Genomic DNA, 14,202 nt, shown 5'->3' with positions numbered 1-14,202 from the left:
TATTGTGGTTTGGAATGCTTAGAAAATTATCTGAAAGAGAAATACTATTTTACAATGTTTGTTGACAATCATTTACCAAAACAGATAATTTAAAATCTTTTTCTAGCCTTGGAAAATATTTGAGACCAAATGCAAAGAGTTCGGTTTATTTTATCTATTAATACATTATATTATTGATTGACTTCAAAGATGCTCTGTTTTGGGGTGGGGGGAAGCAAAATAATTCAACAGATGTTCATTTATGTAATTTGTCTTGTTTGACAAGTTATTATGGAGAAACAGCTAGTAGCTAATGAAATATGGTGTCAGGTGTTGATTTATTGAAAAGGTTAGAATAATGTGTGGTATTTGTCTTAAATTATGGGAACTCTGGAGTTTGTGTAACTGGAGTGAAAAGGGAGGGGAGAATGGGGATATGGGAGGCATGTGTAGACCTCCCATTCCCTGGACTGCTCTGGCATGTTGCTTGCTTGCACATCTGTGCCAAAAAGGCAGTGGGGGAGCGTCAGGGATTTATTAATGCCTATGGGGATCTCTCTGCAGAAGAAGAACTGTTAGACTTGGATCCAGTGAACCACAGAGCTAGTTTTGCGTGCCCAAATGTGGCTTATATTAGCAGCCTTCCGTACAATATAGCAGACTACTTCGAAATGGAGAAGGAATTCAAATGTAGCATGATGTGGCATGGAGGCAATCTGCTGATTGGTGGGGGGAATAAAAAAAATCATACTGGGCATACCTAAAGTAGCTCTTTGGATTGTGGCCTAAATATTTTCACCTACTTTTAAAGTCTTGTATTTTAAAGTAACTATTGTGTAAGCTTTTTCTTCTAGGTGATTTTTAATGGAGGTCTGTAATACCTTATCCCTTCATTTAGATTGTAGATTTGCAGCGCTGTAATTTATATCTAGAAGTGTTGTCAGAGCTTATGAACTTCTGTTCAACCAATGGCTGGAAAAAGGGATCATCTAACTGGAGCTTCATCTCCTCTCTGATAAATGCCTCCCTCTGTAATTTGCAAGAGATGGGTAGTGAAGAGGTAATTTTGAAAGTCTGAAAACAGAAAGTTTTGCTTATGCATGACACAAATATTTTCACAAAAAAGGGTTCTTTATGTTACTTTTGAAATGTTTATAAAACATTGAGCTTTATGAAGCTTGGATTGAACAATGATGTGGCATTGCTCCCTTTATATTAGAAAACCAGGTAAGAAATGCCTTGGTACATATGAATGTATTTACCAAATTAGTGTTTTCAGTTATTTCCTGAAATACGATATAATAATAATTAAAACAAAACAATGTCAGGAATCCTAGTTTTGTGGCATAGGAGGTAGTAGCTGTATGGATCCAAACCAGCATAAAATGCCTATATGTAGCTAAGAAAAACTAATACTTATACACACACACAGAGGCTGAATCGACATTGCTATAGCTATGGCATTTGATACTGGAGTCTGGGCAATAGATGGAAAAGCAAGAAAACATGTTGATACAGTGAAACAGTTTGTGAGAAAAGACGGAGACATCCAAGACTGGGCAGTTCACATGATACCCACATACTTTACATCTTTTTTTTTTATGCATAGGCTCCAAGCTTGCTTATATTGTCATGACTGTGTGTGAAAACATAATTTTAACCTGACTCTAATGTCAGAAATAATGGGTTGGATCCAGACATAGTCATGCTTGGAGCAGATCTATTGAATTGGGACGTCTGTGTTAGTCATGATTAACTTGTCATTGATTTCAGTGGGTCTCCTCCAAGGATGACGAAGTCTGGATCCAACCCAATATGCATAATAGACCTTTTCATCTATATTCATCGTAGTCAAGCTAGTAGAAATATTTTTGATAATTTTTGATATTTAAATACTTTATTAGATAACATTGTAATAGGTTTTACACATGGAAATTTCTTTTATATCTTCACTTTCAGGAAGTAAAACTTGGGGAACAGATTCAGAAGGTAGTGAGCATGGCATCACTAAGTGTGGTTTGTGAAATTATTGGTGAGAAACCAGAACTTCAGCTTGAATCTCTGCCAGCTGTTGATACCCTAAAAACGGCTATTTCCTGTGCAGAACTTAACCGTGTATTAAAGAAGCCTTGCTGTATGGAAAAAAATAGGTATACATGTTAATCCCTTTGCTTAACAGATCTTTAGTTGTATTGAAATACTATAATATTCTAATTTTTAATCTGCTTTATTACGTCATACTTTAATTAAAAATGCAGACTATCTTAGAGGCTTCTTTATTCTTCTGACTTTCCGGTTCCTAGTTCCTATTAACTCATTTCCTAGTAGGTAGTGCTTTTAGAGCATAATTAACCCTGTGATAAGCACACTTACTTGCAAGTGTTTTCCACTAAATGTCTATAGAGTTGTGCTGTTAATGAAGTATCTGTCTGTTTCTATTTAATTTTAATAGGTCCTGATTTATAAGTAGACATTGAATTTAGTTATTTTTTCCCTTTGGAGCACTATACAGTCACCTTCTCTGTTTAAAGAAATCACAGTGTTTTAAGATAGACTGAAAGTACTTTTTTTAAACTTTTACAGTTCCCTTGAAGAGCAAGCATCTCATCAAGGATGGGGGAAAATTGTAGCACGTTACATACATGATCAGTGGGTTTGTCTTCATTTTATTCTCAACAATTATCAAAACCTTTCAAAGGACAAAAATCTGGAACAGTTTTTTCCTGTTCAAAAGTGCACAAGAACTTTACAATCTGCACTTGAAGCAATAATGATTCTTCCTTCTGAGCATGTTTTACCTGTGTTTCATTGCATGAAAATACTCATTTCCAAGGTAATGGTTTAAGGCAATATATGGCTTTATTAAGTAGTTTTGTGTTTCTCTCCACTCAAAAACTAAATACTGTTTTTGTCTTTTTCATCTTTTTTTTAGCTTCTGGAATATTCTGAATCTCTGTGCATAGAGACTTTTGATTTAGCATGGAAAATTATATTTTCTCTTAGCAACACACAGCTGATTTTTTGGCCTAATTTAAAAGCTTTTATTCAATTTGTGTTTGATCCTGAAGTCCTTGCTGCAGCAGCAAAGAACAAGAGCCAAGCATACACAAAGATAAAAGAGGTGAAATGTTTAAAACCACTGACCTCTGCAAGTCTTTATTCTTAGTGGATGCATTGATATGATCATACTACACAAGCCTTTTGCCCACTCATGCAGCCTGTTTGCTTTTTCCTGAGATATGATTAAAACAATAAATCTAATTCACTGGGAACTAGGCATATTAAAACATGGTTGTTCTGAACCTGGAAAACAGTTTTTCAGTTTGGACAAAATGGGAAACTGCAGTTATTTAAAATAACTGAGTGTTGTGGCACCTTAAAGGCTAACAGATTTATTCTGGTATAAAATGGGCTTCTATAGCCACAAAAGCTTATGCCAGAATAAACTTGTTAGGTTTTAAGGTGCCACAAGACTGTTGGTTGTTTTTGCTGCAGTAGACTAACTCAGCTATCCTCTAGATATAGTTAATAAGTGGCTTCCTGGTTTAAATGTGGCCTGTGTGAAGGGGCTTCACATGCAGGCAGGGGGCTCCGTGCATATCTTGGCTCAATAAATCAGGATGTTGTAATCTGAACTGGTTTATATCTGTGATTGAAATCACCTTTTCCTTGAATTGAGATTTTGTGAGCTTTTTCTTTTTACGTGAAACAGGTATATGAAAAGGGAGGTTCTTGATTTTTGTTCAACCTCTGAACATAGAGTATAAGCTCTTTCATATTAATAGTAAAACCCCAGTCAGACGTTGTGTGGGAATGGCCGCTAGGAATATTATTGCTCAGTTTCTACTAGGCTCTGCAATCCTTTTTCTTAATGCCACCCTTTGTTTGAAAGTTGAAGCAAGTATGCCCACTAGGTTATATAAAGTACGTATGTATTTTGTTTACTTCAGCTCTAGATTAGGTAAGGTATATTAAACTTCTTAAAACACATGAGAATGTAGGAGGAAAATGCTACTCATACAGTGATATGCAAAATTTGAGCTTTTTATGATAACCTGGTATTATAGAAAGACCAAGATACCCCCACTGAAACAAGACTTGTGTATTTTAAACAGATGCTAAAAGGGTGTATATGTTGGCAACATCCAGTGTTGTATGAGCAGGCTTCCACTCATGCAAGATGACTTCTTGCTCCTCTCTACCCTGCATTTCCCTACACCATCCCAGAATCTGATGTAGGGGGGGTTCACCCAATGCTTAGAGCAAATTTGGGAGGTGTAGGGGGGCAGCAAGGAAAGTTGGAGGGGGGATGCTGTACCAATGCCTAGATAAATTGTATTTTATGAAGTGTTTAATAAATTAAAAACATAAATAAAAGGAATCTGTTCCACCAGCTGTGGATACAGCTGTGTGTGTCTTTTTGGAAGTCAGTGATTATTTTCGCCTCTCTTAGATCATGTTTCAGATGATTGAAATGTCTTCTACGAGGACTGGAGTCTTTAATATGCTGTTGAGTTATTGCTGTCAGTCTTGGATATTTCCTACTTCTGGTGATGCAAGTGGTGTTGAAAATGCCTTTTCAAATGCTGGCAATTACAGTGAACTTCTTGTAGAGGCATGTTTGTTTGGAACTGTGTTTAGGCGTGATCAAAGGTAAAAAATAAAAACTCAGTCACTTTTGTGTTGTATGTGGTCAATATTTGCTGTGGATTTATGCTGGTTGGATAGCTTAAACTACAGTTAATAAGTAATATTGGATTATTAAAAACCTTTAATTTTCTGTTTTTTTTCTTTACCTCTTAAATACAAATTAATATCAAGACTCATTCAGGAGGTGTGTGCTTTTGTAGAAAATCTTGGAGATGAATGTGCAGCAAATGTTGTTACAGAAAGGTCAGTATTTAGTCACTTGGTTTGTAATAGTTAATATTAATGGTATCTGTATCCTTCATACCATTCAGTTTTACATCACCTCCTCCCCAGTACTCCTTTGTGAACATTCAGCTTTTATTATGTTCATAAATGTTCTAGTTTATTAAATGCATGCCTACCTTATGTATTTGAAAATACATAACTTAGCATTGATCCTTGTCAATGCCAATGCCAAGTGAACTATGGTTTTCCTCCTGTAGCGAAATAACCTGTGTGAAATGGCCTCAGACTGGCAACTGTAGTTTATAATGTCTTTTTTTTTTTCAATTCAGTTCAATTTTCTTACAGTTGTAAACCAGCAAGTTAAAAGATAGTTTCAATTACAACATTTATATAAACTATCCAATTTACAATCAAAAGAAGAAATATCACTAAAAAACAAGTTAAAATAGCCTCAATTACAGTGTTTAAACGAAAAGACAGAATCACATATCTAAAACACAAAATCTCAAAAACATAACATTAATTATAAAATAATATGACCTCTACAAGAAATTGTTATCCTTGATTTATCATTGCTTTCCTACAAGAAATAGCAGATGCACAGAAATGTGCTACATTATGAGTGACCTGAGAATTCCATTCTGATAGTAAATATTTTAAATAAAATGCTTCAGACCTTCCTGGTTTTTTAGAAAGAATAGGAGTAATAAAATCTTTTCGGAGGTCATGATAAAAAGGGCAATTAAACAGTACATGAGCTTCCATTTCCACACTTTCCAAGTCACATGGGCATACTTGCTCTTGTATGAGGATCTTATTATATCTCCCTTCCAAAAGTGTGGAAGGTAGGACATTTAATCTAGCTAGCATAAAAGCCTTCCTGTATTGGGAATTTGGAGATTTGACATATAATTTGACATTTTAAATGCTTCCAATAGTTAGAATAGTGGGTGATCAGATTTAAATATTTTTGGAATTCAGTGTCTCTAATACACTGTATAGTAACTGCCTTAGCTTTAGCATATCCCAAAATATATAAAGCATCAACTGAAAAGCCCAGATGCTGTAATTTTGCCATCAGTGACCTTTTCCATTTAGATTTAAATGTATCGGTCAGAGTCAGCGGAGCAAGGCCTATGGGGCAAAAAATCATCTTTAACCAAAAATGCATCTTATATGTCAACATTCGTGCCTCTACAGTGATTTGTCCTGTCTCTAACCGTAGGATTACATTAGGCACACAAGTAAGGATTCCTAATATTGCTCTTAAAAATTTTGTTTGTGCAACCTCAAAAGGGGCATAGTTCTCAATAGCACATATCTGACAGCCATATAACATCTGCGAGATTACTTTAGCAGTGTAAACTTGTTTATAATGTCTTTGCTTTATCTCTAGAAAAAGTAGCACTCTTGCATGTACAACGTTAGAACTATGCATGTTTCCTCAGAAGTAAGCCTCATTGAGTTCAATGGGACTTATGCCCATGTGAGTGTATATAAGATTGCAGCCTAAATCTTCAATGCTATAGTGTTAGAGAAAACATTGTAATATCTAATTCTCATATATGAGTACTATAATGTATTACAGTACGAACAGAGATGACCATTATGTGAGAGTTTGTGCCATCAAATTTCTCTGCTTGTTAGATGAATCAAATACACTGCACAAGAAGTTTATAGAAGACTTTGTCATGAAACTACTTGATAAAGTAAGGATCTATTTATGGTGCTTCATGAATACTATATGTCTAAGTGTTGATGATTAGACTGCTAGGATCACAGAAGGCTTCTACTCCTCTTTATTGTCTTGTGGCCTCCTGGTGTTCAAATATGGTCCTACATTGATATTAGTGCCACCCTCTTCTCTGCTGCAAGCCTGTTCTGAATACAGAGGAGGAGGATCATGCCCTTTATTTCTTTGCACGTTTTGCTGTAATTGCAGTTCATAAAGATGGACATTTTTAAAAGCAAGTATCCTGTATTTGCTGTCCTTTTGGTCTAGCGTCCTCCCTTGTGGTTGACATTTTCACCTGCCCCCTCAAAAGATTGTGACATACTATGAGGCTGTTTGTATTTAATGGCAACCCATTGGTTTAAAAACTGATGGGTGGTTGTGCATGAGTAGGCGCACTGCTTCCAGCCTGCCCTTCTCCTTTAGTGTACAACCCACGGTTAGCTCCTTCGTAGGTTGTAGGCGTCTGAACTCAGACCACTGGGTTGTTTAGGGGCTAAACAACCCAGCAGCTAACCCAGCAACAAACCATGGGTTAACCACTGGGTTGTTTAGCCCCTCAGCAACGCAGCAGTCTGAGTGCACATCTTCCTGCACAACCTATAAAGGAACCGATTGTGGTTGTGCGCTAAAGCGGAAGAGGCAGTGCACCCATGTGTCTCCAACAACCCATCGGTTTTTAAACTGATGTGTTGTCATTACATGAAGACCAGGTCTTTGTGTGCTTACTTGGGAGTAAGCTCTATTAAACAGAGCGGAGTAAAAATACACAGGATTGCTCTGTAAATTCCATAAATATGCCAAATAGTACAGTTTTTATGCTGATGAATGTTTAGAAATTCCATCTTGTTGCTTTCAATGGGAGAAAACAATATGTAGGTGAGGGGCCTGATCCACCTCTGTCCCAACCTGCCCCTGGAACACCTTATTTTGGGGTCTACCACCAGTGGAAATGGCAGCAGTGGAAACATCAGCAGTGGTAGATCTATACCAGCAAAACTTTCTTTAGGCATACTGGGAGCCTCTGTGGTAGCCAAGCCCCCCCCCCCCCCCCCGGCAGTGACACTTCAGCCCAAGTCTAACCCCTTCTAACCATGGGTCTGGGGCTTAGGATTGCTCTGTAAGTATTGCATATTGTTCATTTACACACAGCCAAATTCTGTGTTTTTGTTTTAACAAAAGTTTTTTTTCAGAGCTTCAGAATTCTTGGAAATTTGAAATCTAGTCCTAGGCGGTCATTATTTCTTGAAGGAGAGCTTGCATACTATTTCACCCACATGTTAGTAAAATAGAAGGTATGGGTATTTCAACTGATGGGCATCACCATTTTGGAGGAGAAAAGTGGGGTATAAATTGTTGCTAACCAAAACTAAAACAACCCTCTGTACCAAAATATTCAGCATTAGTGTTTATATTCCCTGCAGGCTGAATTCATGTCCAAATCAAAAATTCGTGATTATGTGAACTCCTTACAACACAGAATTAAAAATCGACTCTGGCAGACATTGCTAGTGATGTTTCCAAAACTTCATGAGGTACTGTCTTACATAGACTTTATTACTTTTGAAAGGGAAGTTTATAACTAAAACAGATTTTCTGGTTATAAAATGGGATACGTAGTGTCACAAGTACATAAGAGTTCTTTTCGTCTTATAATTCCCTCTAATAGCCAACTCAGGTGATTGAGTGCCTATAATTTCAGAAGCAAAATGGGGCCATCCAATGACTTCTACATACTTGGGGGACACCTTAGGTATGAAGTAGTACATAAGTGGCAGAATCCAACAGGTGCTTACTCCCTCGCCAGTTCTTTTAGACTCTGCCAATCCTGTTGTGAAAGTGGCCCCCACCACTTGCGCAACGTCACTTTAGCGCAACGTTGATTTAGGGGAAACCTGAAAAAAGCAGAAACCCATGTTTCTGGAAGGAGGCAGGTTGGCAGAACTCGCATAAGGGAGCTCTACCACCCTGCCTCCTTCCACAAACTAGCATTTCTGTTCGTTTGGGGGCTTCCTTTAGGAAGCGCTAAATCTCTCTTATGTAACTGATTGGTCCCAGTTGCCCAGCAGAATCAGAAGGACCCACTGCTTGCAGAAGGGAATTGGCAGGGTGGAAGGGAATTGGTTGGGAACATAAGCACCCCAGTCTGCCCAGTGTCATAAATTAAGTTCAGCGGGGTGTCCTTTATTCCCACTCCATTCCTGAAATGCCCCCTCCCCTCAAGAGACCTGAACAACACTATAAGACTCATATTCCAGGCTTTCCAGCTATGAACAGGAGCACTTTTCTTAGGGGCTGTGAATATCCTGCAATATATTATTGTGAGTTTCACTTTTTCTTTTAGGATTTCATTCTGCCTGCCTGCCTGCCTGCCTGCCTGCCTTTCTTTCTTGGCCGCCTTTCAGGGCAGAAGCCCTCCCAAGGCAGCTTACAACAATAAAATACATAAAAACAATTAAAATATTAAAAGTGATAAAAATATAAAAACAATAAAAACAACAATAAAAGCCAACAATAAAACCAACAACGTTGTTAACAGCAGCAACAGCAACAATAGCAGTCATATCAATAGAAGGCTAATGTAAAATAATATGTTTTCAAGGCCTTCTTAAAAGTCTGCAGTGACGGAGCGTGGTGGACCTCCAATGGCAGATTGTTCCAGAGGTGTGGGGCCACTGCAGAGAAGGCCTTCTTACGTGTGGTCACCCACCTGACTGCTCTCACGGGTAGGCAAATGAGAAGGGCCTCTCTTTCTGATCTTAAAGTGCAGGCAGGCTGATATGGGTGAAGGCGGTCCTTCAAGTAACATGGTCCCAAACCTTTTAAGGCTTTAAGGGTCAAAACCAGCACTTTGAATTGTGCTCGGAAATGCACTGGTAACCAGTACAGCTGGTGCAGTATAGTCATTACATGATCGAATCACTTTGCCCCCACCAGTAGTTGGGCGGCCGCATTCTGCACAAGCTGGAGTGTCTGAACCACCTTCAAAGGCAGCCCCGTGTATAGCGCATTGAAGTAGTCCAGCCTGGACTTGACTAGTGCATGGATAACTGAGGCAAGGTCCATCCTCTCCAGATAGGGCTGCAGTTGGCTGCAGCCTTAGCTGCGTTGTCCACTCCTGGACAGTGCAGCCACCTGGGCTTCCCCAGTTAGCTCAGACTCCAGGAGGACTCCGAAACCGTGCACTTGGTCTTTCAGGGGGAGTGCAACCTCATCTAAGACCAGTTGTAAACCTCTGTCTGAAGTAGTTGGTTTCCCAACCCACAGTATCTCCATCTTGTCTGGATTAAGTTTCAGCTTGTTCACCCTGATCCATCCCAAAACAGCCTCCAGACACTGGTTCAAGAGTTCCACAGTCTCCCTGGGATGTGCAGATGGAAATGAGAGGTAGAGCTGAGTATCATCTGCACACTGATGACATTTCAGCCCAGACAGCCTGATGACTTCCCCCAGTGGTATCATATAGATGTTAAAAAGCATCAGGGACAAGATAGAAAGTTGCAGCACCCCACAAGCTAATGGCCATGGGGTTGAACTGAAGTCCCCCAGCACCACCTTCTGAGACCGCTCCTCCAGAAAGGACCGGAACCACTTTAAAACTGTGCCTCCCAGGCCCAATCCAGATAAACAATCCAGAAGGTTACCATGGTCGATGATATCGAAAGGCGCTGAGAGGTCCAGAAGAACCAATAGGGTTGTACTCCCCCGTCCATTCCCCGGTGTAAGTCATCAACCAGGGCGACCAAGGCTATTTCCGTCCCATAACCAGGCCTGAAACCTGATTGGAATGGATCTAAATAATCAGTTTCATCCAAAACAGCTTGGAGTTGTGAGGCCACCACACGCTCCAGCACCTTGCCCAAGAATGGCAAATTTGACACAGGGCGGTAATTATCTGGAACCATGGGATCTAAATTTGGTTTCTTCAGCAAGGGCCTCACCACAGCTTCTTTCAAAGCTGTGGGGACCTCGCTGTCCCTCGAGGCATTTACCACCTCCGAGGTCCAGATATCCAGCCCATCTCTGCAGATTTCACAAGCCAGAATGGGCAAGGATCTAAAGGGCAAGTAGTAGGCCTCAGTCCTCCAAGCAGTTTGTCCACATCCTCAGGTTGCACAAGCTGAAAGTTATCCACAACATGACTAGACGGTGCACCAGCCCCGACCATAATATATAACAACTCTGACTTGGTTCACGCATCATGGCAGTGATTCCTGGGTTGTTTCAACTAGGAAATGTGGGGATGAGCATTTTGCATTTTAAATCAACCCAGGAACTGGGCATTAGCATAGGTTGAAAATGAGATTGTATAGGGAGGAAAATTTACATTTGTCAGAAATCCTTAATTAGATTATTTGGAAAGTATAGTGTTCTAATGTTGCAATTGATTCAGATAATTATTAGAAAAGAAACCTCTTTACATTTTTCTGAATCAGGAAGAAAGAGTATGTGTTTACTGAAGATTTGCAAAGCACAATAGTTTTGATACCTCATATTTTATTTAGGATATTTTAACAAGAACGGTTGGCAGGATTCTACAGGTTGGACATAGCAATAATCAAGCATCTGTAAAGTATTTAATAGAATGGAATATCATCTTGATCCTTCATAAGTTTCCTCATTTTCTTGCAAAATTCTGGGATTGCTTTAACTATGTGAGTAACTAAGTATTTTAAATGTTTAAATGAATTATTCAGATACAAATATAATATGTTTTTGTTTACACAATTGCAGTCAAGATAATTGTTTTTCTTGTGTGCTCAAATAATGCAACTGTATTCTATTCTTATGTGGATTTTTTTTTTTAGATAACGTGCCTTTGTACATATTGACATTGAGAATATCTATAGAAACAGAGTAGCAGTATTTTGGAAAAATGAATGGCTGTTGCTAGGTGCAAATCTGAAAAGCACAACTAAAATTTAAGTAACTATATGGATTGAGAAATCTTGGTACTAACATGGCTTATTTTTCAGGGTGAAGACCAGCTTAAAACTAGCATTTGCACATTTTTAGCAGTGCTGTCACATTTTGACATAATTCTCCAAAATACATCTGAAAAGGTAAGTGCTTGGTTGACACTGGGAAATTGAGGGTAGGGAATTAAAAAAAAAAATCTGCTACTGATATCCTAGTAACTTCCAGATGAGATTACTGCCATATGCTGTATGTGGGGTTGTCTTTGAAGACCACTCAAACTTAAAAATGTAAGAAGAACCCTGTTGCATCAAAACTAGGCCTGTCTTAGGGGTGGGCAGCTTGTGGCCCTCCAGATGTTTTAGTGTACAACTTCCATCAGCTCTAGCCAGCATAGCCAGTGGTGAAGGATGATGGAAGTTGTAGGCCAAAACATCTGGAGAGCCACAGGTTGCCCACCCCTGACCTTTCTAATCCAGCATTCCCACAGCAGTCCATGCGTATGAGAAGTCCACATGCAGGATATGAGGGCAATAGCCCTCTTCCATTGTTTCCCAGCAACTGGTATCCTGGAGATGGCATATAGCCATCATGACTAGTAGCCATTTATAGCATCACCCTCCATTAATTTGTCTAATCTCCCTTTAAAAAGCCATCTGTGTTGATGGCCATCACCGCAACTTGTAATAACAAATTCCATAGTTTAACTGTGCTGTGTGGAGAAGTACTTTGTCCTGAATCTTCCGCCATTTCACTTCATTGGATGACCCTGGATTCTGGTATAATATGAAAGAGAAATCTCTCTGTCCTCCACACCATGCTTAATTTTATACAATTCTATTATGCCCAGCTCCCCTTTATTCCCTATTTCCCCCATAGACTTCAACTGGCTAGACAACAGACTGGCATGAGTCATACATATCGTGCCAGTTTTAAAACAACTTCACTGGCTCTCTGTGCATTTCTGGTTTTTAACCTATAAAGTCAGTACAGTTTAGGACAGGCCTATCTCAAGGACTGCCTGCTCTCATCTGATCTTGCACGTTCACCTACAGACAGAGCAGGTAGTAGTGGCATTCTGGCTCTGGTATGCCCCTCCCCCAGGTCTGTGCACCTGTCATCTACTCATGAATTTCAGGCCTTTAGTAGCAGGATATTATGCTCTTTTTACTTGTTGGCTGCTTTGGTCAATTGATTTTTAATAGTTTTTGACTTCTGTAGTTTTTACTTTGTAATTTTGGGGTGTTTAATTTGTTTTTGTTTTTAATTTGTAAGCCACTTTGAAAATAATATTATTGAAAGGTGGAATAAAAATGTCTTAAATAATTTAAAAATTATTAAATAAAATAAATGTTTTGAATAGCCATTTTCATAAGACAGCTTTGGATTTTACTTTGGATTTTAACATTACAATATAGTCCAGAGTCAGAGACTGTAGTAGAGAAGTACAGTTATATGTACACTATAAGCTAAAGAGTATATCTGATGTTTGAATGTAGGGCGTCTTGATAGACTTGTGGAGCTTCCAGAGCATTGAGTGCCAAGTATAAAATGTTTTATATTCGGGAATAAGATGAATTCTCTTTATATGATTTTTAGATTGCTGTGCAGAGTCAGAATGATGAACTAAATAATACTTTTCTTCCTCTAGACACCAGCTTTGAAGAAAGCCCTTGTTGTTGTCCTAAAGTGGTGTTTCCATCACAATTTCAGTGTTCGACTTTATGCTTTAATTGCTCTTAAGAAAATTTGGGGAATGTGTAAAGCATCAGGTGTGGATGATTTTGAAACTTTAACTCCAGTTATTGAATGTAGTCTTAACCAAGCAGAAAGCATGCATGGAACAGGGTTAGTAGTACATATCTTATTTAAAATACTGTTCTTCCTTTTGATTGTCATAAATCTAGTGATCCTCTGCAATGAAGAAACACTTTTTAGACCACTTATGGATGACTCTAATCTTCTCAAGGAGTGCTTTATTATTTCTGTAGTAGAGGTGACTTATCTGATCAAGTCCGAACATTTCAAAATAAGCCGAATTCAGTTGCAACACTTAAAGTGAAACTTCTAAAATTGTTTGGAGACTTCTTTTTCATCAAAAGAATATTTGGTACATGGAATGGAGGAAGCTAGACCATCTGCCTTACATATTTTCATAAATCGGCACACTCCACTTGTTTGAAGATAGCTTATCTACAACCTACTTAGATGAGTGGAATAGAAGATGCTTGTGTGTTGTGGAGTGATAGGGAGAAAACCAATATTGTGGCAGTTTGTTCCTTTTTTGGGAGACGGTGAGGTTAGATTGATTTGAAAGAGTCGGGTTAACACATGGCTTCATGTCTCGAGAAGGGTTGGATAGTGAACTAAATAAGGCAGGTAAGAACTGTATCTAAGGGGGTTCTCTTGGATAATGGAGTGTCTCTTTTATATCTTTGTTGGGTATTGTATACTAAATTCAAATTGCAATGCATTTCTGAGCATATTTACTCTGGAGGAAGTCCCATAGATTTCAGCGCATCTTAACTTTGGGGTAATTATGCTTAGAACATCATCAGCATTTTTTCTCCCCCACCCCCTATAAGATATTACAGTAATATGGATTTTGGAATTATGGTTAGAATTGCAGCCCTGGACTATAAGGGCTTTGGGGAAGAGGTTTCATCCCTTGAATATATTGTATTGTATTATATTTTAAC

The 14,202-nt window shown here is 38.6% G+C and overlaps 1 protein-coding gene across 14 annotated transcripts in view; it reads left to right on the top strand.

Annotated features, from left to right (window-relative positions):
* TARBP1 (tRNA guanosine 2 -O-methyltransferase TARBP1) overlaps positions 1-14,202 on the top strand; it is a 41,777-nt gene that overhangs the window by 21,094 nt on the left and 6,481 nt on the right. For 6 of the 14 annotated variants that reach the window (XR_014786779.1, XR_014786776.1, XR_014786778.1 and 3 more), the window contains exons 14-24: positions 878-1,039; positions 1,939-2,129; positions 2,563-2,812; positions 2,912-3,100; positions 4,433-4,632; positions 4,801-4,872; positions 6,443-6,563; positions 8,011-8,121; positions 11,092-11,241; positions 11,563-11,649; positions 13,155-13,351. Coding sequence is in view for 6 of the 14 variants with exons in the window: in XM_084828145.1 (XP_084684271.1) it covers positions 878-1,039; positions 1,939-2,129; positions 2,563-2,812; positions 2,912-3,100; positions 4,433-4,632; positions 4,801-4,872; positions 6,443-6,563; positions 8,011-8,121; positions 11,092-11,241; positions 11,563-11,649; positions 13,155-13,351 (1,730 nt within the window). In the remaining 8 variants the exon portion in view is untranslated. Of the gene's footprint in view, positions 1-877; positions 1,040-1,938; positions 2,130-2,562; positions 2,813-2,911; positions 3,101-4,432; positions 4,633-4,800; positions 4,873-6,442; positions 6,564-8,010; positions 8,122-11,091; positions 11,242-11,562; positions 11,650-13,154; positions 13,352-13,410; positions 13,883-14,202 lie in introns of all 14 variants that reach the window. The other 8 variants (XR_014786780.1, XR_014786782.1, XR_014786781.1 and 5 more) reach the window with 4 other exon arrangements.

The sequence above is a fragment of the Heloderma suspectum genome, chromosome 1 (assembly GCF_057233095.1).
Source record: "Heloderma suspectum isolate Gila_16-S chromosome 1, 16-S_ref, whole genome shotgun sequence".
Taxonomy (NCBI): domain Eukaryota; kingdom Metazoa; phylum Chordata; class Lepidosauria; order Squamata; family Helodermatidae; genus Heloderma; species Heloderma suspectum.
The sequence above is the reverse complement of the archived record's forward strand: the minus strand, read 5'-3'. Positions and strand labels throughout refer to the sequence as shown.